This window comes from Podarcis vaucheri (genome assembly GCF_965113315.1).
Source record: "Podarcis vaucheri genome assembly, chromosome: 8".
Taxonomy (NCBI): Eukaryota; Metazoa; Chordata; class Lepidosauria; order Squamata; family Lacertidae; genus Podarcis; species Podarcis vaucheri.
The window spans coordinates 51,764,544-51,782,457 of NC_138766.1; the positions used below are offsets into that span (position 1 = coordinate 51,764,544).

At 39.5% G+C, this 17,914-nt stretch overlaps 1 protein-coding gene across 2 annotated transcripts in view; it reads right to left on the bottom strand.

Annotated features, from left to right (window-relative positions):
- The window catches only part of LOC309539026 (desmocollin-1-like), a 29,918-nt gene that overhangs the window by 8,658 nt on the left and 3,346 nt on the right, over window positions 1-17,914 (bottom strand). For both annotated transcript variants that reach the window (XM_082234797.1, XM_082234798.1), the window contains exons 2-13: window positions 13,045-13,129; window positions 11,745-11,947; window positions 10,948-11,058; window positions 10,305-10,460; window positions 9,657-9,801; window positions 7,730-7,905; window positions 6,769-6,903; window positions 6,184-6,369; window positions 4,524-4,783; window positions 3,586-3,725; window positions 1,400-1,612; window positions 1,054-1,302 (exon numbers count right to left, since the gene is read on the bottom strand). In XM_082234797.1, the coding sequence (XP_082090923.1) occupies window positions 1,054-1,302; window positions 1,400-1,612; window positions 3,586-3,725; window positions 4,524-4,783; window positions 6,184-6,369; window positions 6,769-6,903; window positions 7,730-7,905; window positions 9,657-9,801; window positions 10,305-10,460; window positions 10,948-11,058; window positions 11,745-11,947; window positions 13,045-13,129 (2,059 nt within the window). The remainder of the gene's footprint in view (window positions 1-1,053; window positions 1,303-1,399; window positions 1,613-3,585; window positions 3,726-4,523; window positions 4,784-6,183; window positions 6,370-6,768; window positions 6,904-7,729; window positions 7,906-9,656; window positions 9,802-10,304; window positions 10,461-10,947; window positions 11,059-11,744; window positions 11,948-13,044; window positions 13,130-17,914) is intronic.

Genomic DNA, 17,914 nt, shown 5'->3' on the forward strand with positions numbered 1-17,914 from the left:
CTGTTAGAGTAAATGAGCAAGTCAAATAATGTGTTGGTTAAATACTAACAGAACTGGCATCAAAGGCTGACAGGACTGGGTACTTGCCAAGAGCCCACCCTCCGGCAAGGATGGACCTACCAACATGAAGCAGCCTCACTGAGCAGGGGAATGAAGGGAAGGTGTCTTGCCTAAGGGCCTGGATTTGACAGTGAGTAGTTCCCTGAAAATCTACCTCACCCAGTCCATATTCAGTAGTGTACTGGTTTAATTGCAATTGACACTGATATAAGTCACCTTGCCATAAAATGCAGTTTAAATACTTAGAAAATACAATATATTTATTTATTTATTTACTATTTAAAAGCAACCACCACAAACTACTGCAGTATTTTAAGAATCAGAACAAGTTTCAGCACTTCTCTCTAGTTAAAATCAAGGCACAGTACTGTACATATCAGAAGCAAAAGCCAAGAGTAGTCAGATAATCCACTGGATGTCTAAAAATCATTTAAATGCACAATTTTATCCAGTGGAAACCATATGAGCTCTTTCTCCAATATGTTCACTAGCTGGAAGGAAATAATTAGGCAAAGGGACCCCAGCCCCCTGCTCCACCTTCCCAAATGTCAATTGCTTGAATTCTAGATTTAAATAATGACTCCATACACTCAGTCCTGGCAACTGACTTGGAGGGGATAGCCAGGCACATAGCATTTACTTGTATAGGTGCATCCCTATCCAGCTAGGGATACACCTATAGAAACCTACTTCAATATGCAGAGGTATGCTAGCTGTATTGGGGTGCCTATGCATTTAAGGAAAGGAACCTTTATGGGACTTAAAGAGCCTGAAGAACATTTGACATTTTTAAAAATTATTAGTTCTTTTATTGCCTATAGTATCATTTCAACGCAGTATTTAATGGACAATTGTTTACATAAATGAATTAAATAAGCCATCTTCACAGCTTTGCAAACTTCAGGTGTCCAAAGCAGTCTTAACAATCTTATAACATAGCCCTTCAACTTGACATTCATGGCAAATGCTACATTTCATATATAACATACTTACATAATAGCAACAAGGATCCCCCAATCAATGCAAGGATGGCCCAAAGACCAAGAGTCACATTAGGAGTCTGACGTGCAACCGGTGGCCCCACCCTTGGCCAGTAACGGCAATCACTAGGGGTGGTGCAATCACACATAATTACACGAATGTCAGTGATTCCACCTTTGCCTGCACGATCAGTTACCATCACAGGGATCTCGTAAGCGCCAAATGGCAAATTCTCTGCTGGTACCAGGTATGCAGAGTTCTCTGCCAAAAACGAAACAAAAACACAACTCAGTGATGAGCATTATTTCAAAATCATTAATTACTGCAGATTCAAGAAATTTAGGAATGCAGCACACACCATCATGTTGTGTCAATTTCCACTGTGGGATCATGCGGTCAGGAAGAGTAAAACTGAAAGGGGCTCCATGTTCAGGTAAATCAGCATCCACAGCAGTAAGGCAAACTGGTTGTCTGTCTCTGCAAATTATGTACTCTCTCTTGGGAATCACTGGGAAATTGTCGTTCTCATCTAATAGATTAACCACTATTACTCCAGTGCCTGTTTTACCACCTAGGAAATAACAAAGAATGAGTTATAGCCTTACAATTTAATGCTGTTTCCATGATTTAACATATCTTTGTCCCAGTGGCGTAGCGTGGGGGGTGCCAGGGGTGCCAGCCGCACCGGGCGCAACATCTGGGGGGGCGCGCTCGCTGCCTCCGGAGTCGCCGAAGAGCCTCCGGCACAGGCTGTAGCAGAGCCCCATGTCTCGTGGAACCGACGAGCTGTGCGCGCGCCCGGGCTGAAGGCGTCCGGCAGGCAGCGGCTCTCAGCCCCGCGCGTCAGGGCCGCGGAGGACGCGCCAGGCAGCCCCTCCTCACAGCCCCGCCTCTGCTGCTGCTGCTGCAGCTGCTGGGCCATGTTGCATTTTCTTCGCCTCTCTGCCCCCCTCCTCCTCCGGGCAAGCGGCGTGGTTTGGGCGGCAGCGCCAGCGGCAACTCGACTCAGATCAGCAGGTTAGGGGGTGGGGGGGCGCAAATTACTTGCCTTGCCCCGGGTTAGGGGGCGCAAATTACTTGCCTTGCCCCGGGTGCTGACAACTCACGCTACGCCGCTGCTTTGTCCTACTCATAAGTTACACTTCTGAAATTATTAATTTTACTATTTCCAACAGCAGTTCACAACAAATACTTGCAAGGAAACTCACCCAAACAATGGAATCTGAGATGGGCTCAATAAGATATCCTGTGTCCAAGATGGATCCCACCCCTACATACTCAATGTTAATTACAAGGCATTTCCAGGCTGATGTTCCATTTTTCGACTAGCATTCATGAGGAAAGGCAATGCTTTTTTCTGGGGGAACGCTGGGATATGCATACCCCTAAACATTTTGTGAATCTAAGTTTGGCCTCATTGAGGGGCAGTATTTCAATATAAGTAGGAAAATATGAGTACCCCTAAACAATCTTTTAGGGGGGAAAAGCACTGAGGAAAGGCATTGCTTTTTAAATAACAGAAGAGTGAACCGGGTCCTTCCTTTCTTTGACACAGAGGCCTGGGAAAGTTATGTGCACCCCTAAGAGCAAGGCATGTGTCCACATCATGTAAATGGACTGAAAGCAAATCCAGAGGCTTGGGATATTCATAAAAGACTTTGAGCACCCATGCCAGCCCCTCTGGAAACAAAATAATTAATTCCTGAATGGCAATATTTTCTTGTAAAGGATGGCAGTTATATTTTTATACCAATTTATGAGGGGAGCAGTGCTGCCTGAATCTTCCCTTGCTTTGTAAACCTCTATGTGGATTTCATTTTAATGTGTTTCATAGTTTGTTGATGTTGTGTAATATTCTATGTGGCCTTATGATATACATAACCCATGTACAAAGTTGTTTTAAAATGTCAATTTAATTAAAGTATATATAAACATTAAAAAAACTATTAAGAAACCTGGTTAAGAAAATATCATGGCTAGCTTCAAACATAGTTAACACTAGTCCCAATGTTAAGCTTAACCATGGTTAATGCTGGCGGGGGGAATCCACAATCAACAAAGGAAGGCCAAGGAATGAATGCATGGGTCTGTAGGTTAATCCTAATTTCTTAATTGTGGTTAAGCATTCAAAGGCATGGGGTGGCATGAGTACTGGCTCTAATTGTTCATTATTTAACTTAGTTTGAAAAGGGTTTGATAGTATAGACAAAAGTATTATAAAGTGATCATACTGAGCAATGGTACACCCAATTAAAAAAAAAATAAAACAAATAAGCCCCACCCCTGGCAAAAGAAAAACAAGACCCAAAATGATGAGCCCTGGGACTAGCAGTGTGATTTCCCTCTCTCTCACTGGAGTCAAGGAACGGTTGAGAAAGAATAAATGGAAGAAAAAGCTTCCCCCACATATACACACTTCCCGCCCCAGCTGAAGCTAGCAAACACAGCTTTGGATGTGGTATTTGCTCTGCCACATACGTATTCAGTAGTTTTGTAGGCTACTTAATTGAACTTTGTAATATATTTATAGTATGTAATACTCACTCCTGTCCGTTGCAGAGACTGTTACGTTACACTGGTAGAGCTGCATTTGTGGTTGTTCCCTGTCTAGGAGTCTAGTGGTTCTGATCTGACCTGCGTTGTCAATGGTGATCCAGTTACAGGGATCATTTATTATTCTATACCTGTTAGGAACAAATACAGCTGTTAGAAACAAACACCAAAATATATGCTTCATTGTATCTTAATGGTTTTTAGGCCTGGTGCAGTTAAATAAGCTGGTACAAATCTCCGTGTTGCACCATCACACAGCAATGGATTCTCAAGCAGCCTCATACTAGGTAGTAGTCTTTAGTATATACGTAAGACATTTCTATAGTTCAGAGCATTTCCCTGCTGTGCTGGTGTCCAATAAATTTAGAGTATACTTAGTTCTTCCAACCTGATCTGCTCCCCACTGGCATTTCTGGCTATACTCTATGAGGATGGCAGTACCATCAGGCCAGCATAAAACTCACAGAATGAACCCAGTACCCCCATGTATTCCTATGTAACAGAACAAGGTTTGCTTGTGTAATGTGCAGATAGCCCCCAGTGTAGTGGTGCAACAACAGAAGTACAGCAATGTTTATGCATCACCAGTAACAGCTGGCAGACTGGGATAGAGCAGCACTGCTTGCCTGTCTTCCCAACATGGAGGTCATTGCTTTTAACAAAGAGGGGAGGGTGAGGTAGGAGGGAAGTTTGGGCAGTGCAGGTACAGTGGCAGAGCCAAGCCAATGCTGCTGCCATTGAGCTTACACCTACTGACCTCATTGCCACATCACCCCTCTCCCCTGGTTATAAGTGGCAAACTCTCCCTTGGAAAGCAATGCACTGCCTGCTCCCATCCTGCTCTGCCAGCTGCTACATCTGTGAATCAGACGGTTGTATTAATACTAACACTAACAGTATAACATGAATTAGGCAACAAAATACTATACATTATGCCTTCAGAATTTCCAGTTTCTGGGTCCCTTGCTGTGTACTGGCCAACCATCGTTTCAGCAGGCAAACACTCCTTGATGTTCAAAAAAAATACACAAGGATCAAATACAGGGCCTTCGTCCATATCCCGCACTTTGACAACAACGACGCAAGTACTTGTAGAAACTGCTCTTGAATTTGGTGGGAGGAAATAAGGTGCTTCATTATTTACAACAATTTCCAACTTTCTCTCCTTGTTTCTTTCGTAGTCTAGCCCCTGGAAAATAAATAAATGTGTGTGTCAATGGCAAGATTTTTCTAATATTCACAGCAAAAACAGACAATTATGGAGGGATGATTCCCTATTCAGAAGCAGGTTGTGGATGGAATGTCTCTGCCTCACAGATAGTTTTGTCAATGAAGCAAGGGTTTTTATTGGCTCTTTGTCTGCTGGACCAGAGCCCACTTCTGGCCCTGAACCTTTTCACTTGCCTTAAAACAAGCATAAGGGACCCACAGCCTGCAGGCCAAATTAGGTCCATGAAGCCATTTTCCCACAGATGACATCATGGACTCAGCTATACAGCTGCAAATAAAACGATTTAAGTGTGTTTTAATTGCAATATACAATGTGACCCTAGTTGGCGATGGTGAGCCTTATGGAAAATTCAATGTATTTTTGTGGTCCACTCCCTTCGCATTTTATGTAAAGATTTTGTGCTTATGAAAAGCCTGTTAATACCTCCCTCTTGTACAGAGGTGGTGGTATTTTGACAACATAAGCAACGGCACTCAAAACCTGAACACTGGGAATGATGGTACAGTTTTACGTAACGCAAATGCATTGTGAGTGTCTTACTTTCCCACACATCTACTTTAAAATGAAAAGAATAAAACATCTACAATGGCTTGGTTCACATAACATGCTAAACCAAATAATAAATAATAATAATAATAATTTTATTATTTAATATGCCACCTATGTGACTAGGTTGCCCCAGCCACTCTGGGCGGCTCCCAACAAAATATTAAAAAGCTCAAAAACAAAAAGACTTCCCTGAACAGCGCTGCCTTCAGATGTCTTCTAAAAGTCATATAATTGGTAATCTGATGGGAGGGTGTTCCACAGGGTGGGCGCCACTTCCAAGAAGACCCTCTGCCTAGTTCCCTGTAACGTCACTTCTTGCAGTGAAGGAACTGCCAGAAGGCCCTTCGAGCTGGAACACAATGTCTGAGCTGCACAATGGGGGTGGAGATGCTCCACTCTGGCTTACCACAAACAAGTAAGTATCTAGGCTCTCAGAGAGAAGCTCACAGCTGCTTTGTTTCTACCCAGCACTTCTTGCTGCTGTGCGATATTAAGCTAAGTCAAGCTTTAACATAGTGTGTCTTCTGAACCGTGGCTTGTGATTATGCTCTTAACTGTAACCAAGATTTGGCTTAGCATGTCATGCAACCACAGCCTCTATGTGATCAATATACAGATTGGAAAATCATTGCTGAGAAATAATTATAAATTTAAATTCAGGGACCTCGGTGCTGCCACAGAAGGTCAGAGGTGTTAAACTCTGCTGAAAATTATTACGCACTTCTGTATTGCTCAGTATGATTGGAATTATCATAATACTTATTAAACTATATTCAGTTGGATATAGAAAAGCTGTGAAATGCAATTACCTTTTCAACACATAGTGTACCAATATTTGAATCAGGATTTTTTACAATTTTGAAAGCACCATCTTCATTTCCCTTTATAATGTTGAAGGTAGCATGCCAGGCAGGTGTTCCAGGTGAATCTTTGTCTACGACACCGATGTCCATTACTTTTTCGCCAACTGTGTTTTCACTAACATATGCTTCATACTGAAATGAACAAGATTTTCAGAAAATTGTTTCAAAACCATATGGTCACCGCAACATAGTTTTCTATGTACATGCTGTCATATATGTTTTTGCAAATTGCTATGGGTTGATAAATTATAGCCTTAAAACATTAATGCTTAAGATATAATGCAATGATGAGATTAAACCTCTGCCAGCAACTGAAATAAAGTGTGTATCTTTATACTTCTTATTGATAAGGAAACAGAGTCCAGCTTCTTAACCAGGGCTGATGCAATCAGAATAGAGTTAAAAGCTGCAGGCTTGGACACATAATTATGAAACTCATGCAAATGACAGAAAGAAAATAAAAAAGAGAGAATGCAGAAGATCTTAAAATGAAGAGTAATGTTCTAAGAAGTGTGAAAGCAGCAAACATACCATGCTGTGCTCACACATGGGTGCATGATCATTTGCATCATCAACTTCAATTACAGCTGTTGCAGTACTGCACAAACCAAAGGGCTGACCTCCCATATCTCTTGCTTCTACCAGTATTGTGTATGTCGTTATTTTCTGAAAAAGAACACAGCAAACAGTATATGAATATAGTACAATATAAACACAGTAATGGGAGGGGAAGGCCAATGGAACACAATATCCTCTTAATACTGACTCTCTTTAGTCATATTGTAATAATAATAATAATAATAATACCCCATCCATCTAACTGGGTTTCCCCAGCCACTATGGGCAGCTTACAACACATATAAAAACATAGTAAAATGCCAAACATTAAAAACTTCCTGATACATGGCTGCCTTCAAATGTCTTCCAAAAGTTGTGTAGTACTTTATCTCACCGACATCTGATGGGAGGGTGTTCCACAGGGTGGGCACCACTGCCAAGAAGGCCCTGCATGGTTCCCTGTAACTTCACTTCTCACAGTGAGGAAACCACCAGAACTTCACCAGAGGGAACCACCAGAGTTCCTAGCTAAACAAATGCTTTTAAGGCTTCTTATGCAGAAGTCCATCAAGTACCCTTTCTCTCATTCTCACTGCTGCCTCCTGCAAAAGTGTGATGGAAAGAGAGAGAACCTCTCCCTTTTTCCCCGTTGATGAAAGACAAGATAGGTTACCTCCCTTTCTGTTGTATTTTTGCAGGACTAAGCAGCAGCTTGTATCTCCTGCAACAACCTGCCACTAACACAAACTCTCTTTTCTGCATAGGATTTAGAGAAGGGAGGTGTCAACGGCAACAACAAAATAATGAGTTTGTCAAGCAAGCAAACTATAAATTTCCCAGAGATTCATGCGTCCTCTCCCCGCCTCCCCGTCAAATTATGCCTTACTCATAGGCATAATGCTAAATAACAACATTAGACTTTCAATAAAATTACCTCTCTGTCTAGAACTGGATATGCCACAGTAATAGAACCTGTATCTGGATGTATAGTGAACGTATAGGAACCTTGAAGCGGTACAGGATGCTGGCCCACAATTCTGTATTTCAGTTTAGTGTGCAGTGTACCAGGTTCATCTCTGTCTGTTGCAGTTATTTGTCCAACCACGGTACCTGCATACACAGATTACCATTGTAACATTTTAAAGATTATACTATAAAATACTGATCAAATTATCATTGGAGATCTAGCCTAATAATACAGCACACACGCAACCCCTGCCTAAAGTACTAGAAAAGAAAATACAATACATGGTTGTTAACTTCAGCCTTAATAAAGCTTATGGACTGCTGCTTTGCTTTGAAACCTCTCCTTACTTCATTTGGGTTAGTGCAGACCTAGGCAAACTCGGCCCTCCAGATGTTTTGGGACTCCTGTTAGCTAGGGGTGATGGGAGTTGTAGTCCCAAAACATCTGGAGGGCCAAGTTTGCCTATGCCTGGGTTAATGCAAGGGATTCCAGCCCAAGCCCTGGTGAAATGAACAGAAGATATGCAGCAGTAGATGAAGAAGCCCTGCACTTTTTATGTGATTTTTTAAAAGAAGTAATTCTGAGCTTTCAGTTAATTACATATATTTGTAATGATCTACAGATTTTGAATCACAGAGCTTCCTAATGGAGAAAATTGCCTAAGAAAATAATCTAGGTTTCATATTTATCATATTCTGATAAATCTATGCAGGCCGATGTCTAAAAAGTGGTCTTACAATCACTTGCTCCCCATGTATACCTATGGAAATTTGTTAAGTTAGCAATTACATGAAATTGCACCGAATAAGCATGTGCGCAATTGCTGCTGTCAAACGATATTCTAGGCGTACAGTAGGCGCAGATCTTCTCACTGATGCTGTTCGTGTTACATTCATTTTGTTAATGGCCGTCTAACATTTATCCCTGTCTTCATAAGCAGCAGTGAAATGCTGAACGATGAAAACATGTTTTGATGAGATACAACTTTTATTCTACATAGAAAATAATATCTTCACTATTTTGGAGCAAAGGTTTACCCAGTTACAAACATACACAGATAAATGAAAACACTCTTCAAACTGGACAGACCAGTTATAAATCTGACTAGCATTTCTATCAAGAGTCATTGAAATGAATATGGATGCAAATACATGGTCTAATCTGAAAGCTTTTGAAAAATGTGATGGGAAGGATTATAGATCAGTGGTAATGCATATTTTGAAAACAGAAGGTCCTGACTCCCAGGTTCAATCACAGGCACCGCCAGTTAAATGATCAAGGAGCAGGTGATAGGAAAGATTTCTGCCTCAGTCCCTAGACAATTCTGGACTAGATGGGCTAGTCATTTGACTTGGTGTATGTTCATATATATCAATGCTCAATATAATAATAATATGGCACATTCATGCATAATTAGTGAAATTGTATGTATTTGTGTGTTTGCCCATGCATTTATTTATTAGATTACTAACCTGCCCCATTCCAAGGGGATGGTGCAGTCAATACTTTTAAAAACCAACACAATATAGTAAAACAAATTAATATTAACCTACACTGGCTTAACATCTGCCATTATATAACATCAAAGTAAGAAGATTAAAGATCTTAACACTGGGCCACATTCAATGACAGGCAAATAGATGTCTGATTATACATCCAGGTTTTCCTTTTTTTTTTTTTCTTCCTCTTTACTGCTCCCCCATTTGCTCCAGATGGTTTGCCAATCCTTCAGCAAAGATTTTGGGAGCACACAGAGGTCTGCAGGGAGTAGGGGAAAGAGAGCAAGTCATGTTGCACATGTGAAGGTTCATTCCACTGGTGGAAGGGCACCATTAGATTTCACTCATTGGATAAAAGTAATTGAAATGATATTATAAAATTTCTAGCTGCTTACCAGCTCTGCAGTTTTCTACAACATTAAAAGCCCAAGTAACTGGGTCAAACACTGGTGGGTTGTCATTATCATCCTCAATTCGGATTACATGTCTAAGTGGTACCTCTGGAGTATAGCCATCTAATGTCCTTGCATTGCAAATTATCTGTAAAAAAAAGAGGGAACACTTTTAGTAGCTACCTATGTAAGGATAATTGGTTTTATTGTAATGCATTGCTATTTGCTTCTGAACAAACACAAGAACTTCCAATGTTTTACGTTTCTTATACTTTAACATTGAAAGACTGACAGGTTTACAGTTTCCATTTTACCAATAGCCATATTTCTGTAGAATTCTTAAACTCAAGTACATTTCTGTGTTTCATCAGAGAGACATCCAAACTTTTTACTTTATACATTCTTTTCCCCTGTCAAACTTCTCCATCATTAACATCTATCAGATTAAGTTCTATTCAGTATCTCAGAAAATGCTTTGCTTAGTAAAAGCAGAACAAGGTTGCAGATCCTACCATTCCAATTCAAATACTCAAAATGAACAAAGTGTCAATGAACACTACTGATCCATTGTTTAAAACACATCATTTTATACTTACAACACATTTGGCTTCATATTATAATTGTTACAACTGACAAAGTTTGCATTCTTACCTCAAATTCTGGATACTCTTCCCGATCTATTGGGACAGTAACAAAGAGATTTCCTGTTTCCCTCTCAATATAAAAATAATTTAGTGGTGGTTGGTCGACTCCACGACCACTTATAGAATATGTGATGTTGTATTTTTGGGCTGTATCAGAAGACAGCTGTATAAAGAGAATGATGTATGAAACAGAAAAACGTAAGTCATCATACTATAGCTAGTATCTCAGAATTAAAGTATCAATTTGTCTCTTAATTTTCTGGTACCAAAGTTAGTTCAGACTCCTGAAGAACATGACAAATATTTGTTCATTTAAAATCCTTCACCATTTATACAGGAGTGTAATTTAGTACACACTGTTTAGGCAATGAGATCATAATCACACTGAGGCAGTAAGTCCTGTTTTAATAGAGTGATCCTAAGCACACTTGAAAATCAGTTCTATCTGGTACAAATTACTCTCCAGCAACTACTTAGTCATTAACAGTATTGATATCATTGATGTTTCCTTTTTCATGTTCAAGGCTTCTCAAAAAGTCATTAGAATTATCCTAAGATCATAACTTACATAGGTTTCTTCTACTCATCTTATTCATAAAACACATTTGCTAGAGCATAGAGTGTAATCAGGCTGGTTTATTAAACGTTACCTGCTGAATTTGCATTGGGAAAGGTCCTAGTGAGTTTTCCATTATTAGGGTTGGAAGAGGACTCCATCTTCGTTTAGTTCGTCTAAGAACAGTCTCTCCTGTTTTATGAGCCTGTGTTCAGGAAATAGAAACAAACATTAGTAATATATTCTAGTAATTCCTTACTTTTTCCATTCTCCTATACTGTGTTGTTCCTATTAACGTTCTCCAGCATTTCACCATGGTATCCATCTTTTTCTCCATGAATTGCTATAACATTCTGGTATGGTGATTTTTTAGTACTTCAACCCTGCATAACTGTTTTCAGTTTTTCATGCCTCTATTTTCATTATGTTTGTGTGTGTTTTTGGAATTCTAATGTCCTTGATGAAGATAATTCCTTTTTTGCTAGATCAGTTTTAACTGGGCAATAAAGAGACAGATTCAGCCCTCCTCTTTACCTGAAGTGAGAGCTTAAGTTATATGCTAAATCAAATGTTCTGTTGACAGTCAATTAAGGCCAAAAATGGACATTACAGGAACTGCAAAGCTGCTGTCAAAAGAAGCAGAATGATGTATCCTCCTTCTCTCTCATCCATACTGGAATGTATATATGACATAATCATAATGTTCTCACTCCTTTTCAATGGCTGAAGTTTGCTTGCAGGGGCAAGGAAACTTTCAGTGCAGTTCTGTCATGTCAAGCATTACTTCTCCCCGCCCTAAAACCCCACCTCTTTTTCAGTACCTATAACATCTATATTTGCCTAACGAGGAAGATAACTGAAATGTACTTTGATCTAAAAAATGTCACTTACCTTTTTTGGATGTGATAGCAAATTGACATGTATTTTCTTTTGCAGATGACCTTGCAAGTCATTAAGCGATACGGTAAAAGCTTTCTTCTCAGAAGACAAAGAAACAGCATTTGTTGTATATACAGAACCATCTTCTAGTACTATGAAATCAGGATCACTTGAACTGATCAGGTCAGATGTCCTAAGATACTGTCTCAGATTTACTGTAAAACAAAACAAAAACAGTAAAAACTGTAAACCAAGAAACAAAGCAGCAAAGAACAACTCCCAATTTCATGTCCTAAATTTATATTTGCATGCTTACAATTTTAAAATTTGTACATAGTTGCAGTGTCAGGGTAAAGTTTCTAGAGCATGATCGTGACACTCTAGTATGAATCTAATAAGTCGATCTTATCCACCCAGAGCCTTCACAACTGGGGGAAAAGGCTATTACTCAAACTAAAAACAATTAAATGAACAAATAGCAAATAAGCGAATGGATAAATAAACGGGTTACAGATGAGAATGAGATGCAAAATCCAAAAACTTATTTAGTAGTTGTGTTGGTTATAGATTCAAAAGCAAGCTTTATTTACAATCAATAATGAAATACATATCCCATGCTGCCTAAGGCATGGCAGAGTGCAGCACAACTAGAGGCAGTTCATCTGCTTCAACTGTAAGGGCAGAGGAGCCCTCTTGCACTCCTCTGTCATTTTCTGGGGATGGGTTTAGGGCAGGGGGTGTTTAGTATGCTTAGGGGGCATGTCAGGAGAGCAGAAATGCATGTGATCCTTCAGGTTCAATACTTCTACTTGTCTACCCCTTACACCACCACCCTTTCTGGCTCCACTGATGTCTGAGCCCTGACACTGACTCAATGAAGTTTTCACAGTGGTGTGGGTGGGGGAATCTAGCATCTGATCTCCTTCTCCAAGGTCAGAGCGCTCTCTCTGCCTTCAGAAAGTGAGATCCAATGTTTCCTATGACCCCATGGGCACCCTCCCAAGGACCATAAGATTTCAGCATAGCAGCACAATCCAAAGCATATTTATTTGAAAGGAACCCCATTCAGTTGGGGTTTGCTGCCCATGAAGTGTGTCCAGGATTGAAGGAACCCCATTCAGTTGGGGCTTGCTTCCCATAAGTTGTAAGCTTATGCTATACTGTAACTAAGCATAAGCCCCACTGAACACAGATAGGCTTCCAAAATAATGTGCATTGGAGTGCGCTATAAATATGAGATGGGTTGCAGGGAGAAGAAAACAGAACATCATTGTGAAAGCAACAGAAAGAGGCTCTAGTAATTGTTACTCACATCTGCCAATTAATGTTCCTGCTTCAAGTTTGGAAGGCACGTTAAAAGTCACTTTCTTGCTAGCTTCACAAAATAAACTTAGTACCTGAGGAGTAAAAGAATCACATTATTATTTTTTGTTATTTTTGTATATACAGAACTATAAACAATAGGCTGAAATATAGCACAGTGATCTAACCTTATCCATGAATTAGATTGTAATATTCCTTAATATGACTGAAATTTGCACATATACATTTCCAGTTTCCCCCATTAAGAATGGTTGACAAGCCTTCATACTATTTGATGTCAATATGAGGAAGGATTTGAGATTATTTTGATGCAACAACATCTAGGCCATATTGCACTGTTATGTGCACAATATGCATTTCAGTAAGCCATCTATAAGGTTATGTTCTGTTGATAAAGCATCTTCTGGTCAGCAAACCAGAGGAAATTGGCAGCAAACCAGAAAATTGACACATTAATTAATGTATTCACCCAGAAAATGAAGTTAGGCTCATGTGATGCCAATCAGATGGCTGGATTTAGAGACAGTTTTGACAAGCAGATAAAAAGATATTTGACAGAAGGAAGTGCTGCAAAGCACCAACACTATTAGGCCCTCTCTCTTCAGAAGGAACTGCTGGAATGTTAATGACATGCAATTCTTGAGAAGTGCTCTTTTAGGGAAGTATTTATGATGGGAATACTGATTTTGAATTCAAAGTCTGTTGTTCCAACTGTCTCACAGCTCTTGGCACTGTACCATTGATTTAGCTTGGGGGAGGGAGAATCACTAAATGGGAATCTTAGTTGCAAGGTGAGTTGCCATCTTGGCAGCTTGGGCAACCAAATTTAATTCCAGCATGCCCAGGAACCCAGCAAAAACAACATGACATTTCTCTAGGAGTCTTCAAATGGGAAAAAAGACAAAAAAATAACAGATGTTAGCTATAGCTGAATGAGCCTGGGCTGGAATTAACCATGGGAATTAGTTCAGAGATATGTGGGAATCAATGAGATTTCAAAACGTTCCACAAATTGTTGCATATAGTCTGTACCAAGGCTATAAGGAGTTGAGGTGTAATATGCTCCAATGCTCAATTTAATTCCCCAATAAGCAGGATATAGTTTCTTCAGTGCAAACAGCTTTGCAGAACTGTACATTATGGAGCCCCAAATCTAGTCTGGAGTAGATCAACACCCTGCAGATTTGCAGTATATAAGTGTAGTCTGTTCCTGAAGTGGTTGAAGAATGCAAAACAGGACATTCAGTGCCTTCATGTATAACACCTTTAGCAAGTTAATGTGCAGTAAGAATGTGAGCTTCTTGTTCAACCCTAGATACATACATTCTGAAACTACTAGGAATGAAACTACTAGGAATTACAATGTAACTTCAGGATGTAAGCTACACCTTCAGCAAAAGTACAAACAAATTATTTTTGTTTGATAAAGGTATAGTCACAAAGTACAGCTGATTGGTATACACCAATATAGAGTGTGAGAGCAGGAAGCTTGTTGTTGTTATCTTTCATTAAGCCATGTAACAAAGGACCTAAAGAACATCTGGAAATTACCTGCATAAAGGCAACTGCATGCTATATGATATATCACACTGCAACAAATCTTTACAGAGAAGACAAACACACTGAACACTACCTTGAGGGTCACTTTTCTCCCACTTGAAAGTCAAAACTAACGTGAACCTGGAATGCACATTTCCTCAAAAGGATCTGTATGAAGATGAGGAAATTGCTTCTTAATCCAAAATTATAAAACTTTCTGATGATTTCATATTTCATAAGCCTTTCCTTCTTCTTTTTAAGTGAAATATCAGTTGATCTGATTTCCAGCTTAATCAGGTGATAAGTGTCTGCAGAAACTATATTGCGTATTTACCAGTATGTTGTTGGGTTCATGAATGCTGATCATGCATTTCAGAAGCTTGCAAACACGGCATGTCAAAGCAACAGGTGGATATACTAGGCTCTTAGGATTTAAACCACGCTTCAAAGGAGGTACTTTGGTGATAGTCTATATATAACAAACCTAGATACACATGATCTGGTTATAGAGGGTCAGCAGCAGATCAAACCCATCTTGAGGCAGTTGTCATCCAGCCCTACCGCCATGTTATCAGATGAGTGTGGTGCCACTTACAGTAAGAAGGGCTCATTGGCTCATATATATATATATATATATATATATATATATATATATATATATATGCAGGTTTTGGTGTCTTCGGGTGTCTTCCCGTGTAAGAGTCGGGGTGTCTGTGCGACGTTTCGACGAGGTCTCACTCGTCATCTTCAGGCTGGTGCTTTCGGCTTCTTGTTACTGGAACAGAGCAGAATCTGGTGTTTGAGTTCCTATAAATACTGTTGAGGGGTGTGGTGTATAGCCTCCAACGTTCTGGGCAGAGAGGAAGTTCCTAGATTAGTGTGCCTCTTCTTCTTTTGTTCCTTAATTACTTGAGGGATATCTTGAGTGATTTCATGAGTGATATTCTGAATACCACTGGGTGGTACAAAAGAAGAAGAGGCACACTAATCTAGGAACTTCCTCTCTGCCCAGAACGTTGGAGGCTATACACCACACCCCTCAACAGTATTTATAGGAACTCAAACACCAGATTCTGCTCTGTTCCAGTAACAAGAAGCCGAAAGCACCAGCCTGAAGATGACGAGTGAGACCTCGTCGAAACGTCGCACAGACACCCCGACTCTTACACGGGAAGACACCCGAAGACACCAAAACCTGCATTCCTGTACCCGTGAAAATCTACGAAAGCATATATATATATATATATATATATATATATATGTAAATACAAATTGAAGAAGCTTTTGCCCTATGCTCAACAGGCAAGAATTCAGCTTGGTAGTTAAGAAAACACACCTTCTAAGATCCTTTCCATTATACTGATGGGTTACCTATGAATACAGCGCCCAGAAGTTTTCAGAAATTTATTCCCAATAGCTTTGAGGCTAATGGCACTGGCAATTCCTAATATTGGAACCCTCACCATATGCCCCCTTTCACTGGAATCAGCTGATCCCCTAAATCAAGGAGTCTCCAAAAAAACACACACACAAATAATTTTTTTTTCAATTATTCCTCTCCTCTTATTATTATTTTGACATCAGTAGACATTGCTTTACTGGAGCAACTAATGAAAGGTTTGGCATTACTAGACGCATCTCTGAGCATATCATTCTTTTCAAGTGGAGATTTCATTTGATAAGGAACAGATTCCACTGCAACCTCTTCAGTGCCTGAGGATTGTGCCATTGCTACATGGCTAGGAGAAGCTTTGGAGGGAGCCAGCACTTGGGGCTCGAGGAAATAAATCTTCACCTGTTGGGACATTTTTCAGTCTACCGTTTAACACAGAAGCATTACTCTCATGGTTCCTCTCCATAGTGACTTTGCCCTCTGTAGGAAAGCTGTTAAGCATCATGTTGTATGATGTTTGGTCCATAAGACAAAACTGAGAAACACTGTGATTGTAATTTGTTTTAAAACTATTTTTAATGCTGTGTTTTAAATTGTTGTGACCTTCCCTGGGACCATATAATAGAGACATAAAAAGATAATAAATTAATAATAATAAAATGGCAGATATAACAGAATCTGATAACAGAGGCATAAAAGGAGACTACTTGATAAATTGAACACCTACAGAGTCACAATCACAGAGTATCAAATGTATCTGCTGCTGCAGTAGATTTATCTATATGTACTATTATTATTATTATTATTATTATTTAGATTTTTACCCCATCCTTCCATGGTGCTCAGGGCAAATTATAAATAATGGTAATTCACATGGAACTACAGTGGTACCTCGGGTTACATACGCTTCGGGTTACTTACGCTTCAGGTTACAGACTCCGCTAGCCCAGAAATAGTACCTCGTGTTAAGAACTTTGCTTCAGGATGAGAACAGAAATTGTGCTCCGGCGGTGCGGCAGCAGGGGGAGGCCCCATTAGCTAAAGTGCTGCTTCAGGTTAAGAACAGTTTCAGGTTAAGAATGAACCTCTGGAACGAATTATGTACTTAACCCAAGGTACCATTGTACTAGTATTTGGGCGTGGGAAGGAGGGATGCAAGAGAATACAGATTAGGAGCACTCCTTTATCAAGCAGCAAGAAAGTGAAAGTGAGGTAATTAAAAGGTATTATTGGGTTTCTAACAAAAGTGCCCAGGAAAATAGTATGCAGATTTAAGACCAATTACCAATTTAAATGTAAAATTGATTAAAGTTTTTAAGAAAAAAAGAGTCGACATTTTTCCCGCATTCCAGTTTTCCATTACTGTCTTATACTTTTACAAAAGTCTAATGACGTCACGTTGCTTCATTATTTCTACTCTGGAATAAGTGGGTTTATGATTGTTGCAAAAAATTGTTAAATGCACTACAAATGGTCTTGGAATTACAGGAGTGTTAATAAATTCAGTATGAGTAAGTCAAAGAGAATACGTCACACCAAACAGTAACCAGTTAAAGTTAGTGTAGAGTTGTCTTATTGAAAGCGATTCATGTCAACTTGAGAATCAAGTGTTTCATATATGCAGCACAGTTCCATTCTTCCTAGCTATGTTTAAAGAACATTAAGAATAAGAGAGAAAATAGCCATGTGCTTCTATGCATGGCCTTTTAGAAGGAAGTCCTACTGAATTCCATGGGATTTACTCAGAGTGTGTATAGTAGGATTGCAGTCTAAAAATCACTTTGCAGATTTTATTTGTATATTACAATTCAGGTAACACATTCAGCACACTTTTAAAATGGTTTAAACACATACAAACATTCTAAACATTCACAGAAATACCAGTGCCAGGGATGGGATTTACAGAGCTCTGTTTTGTAAATCAAAT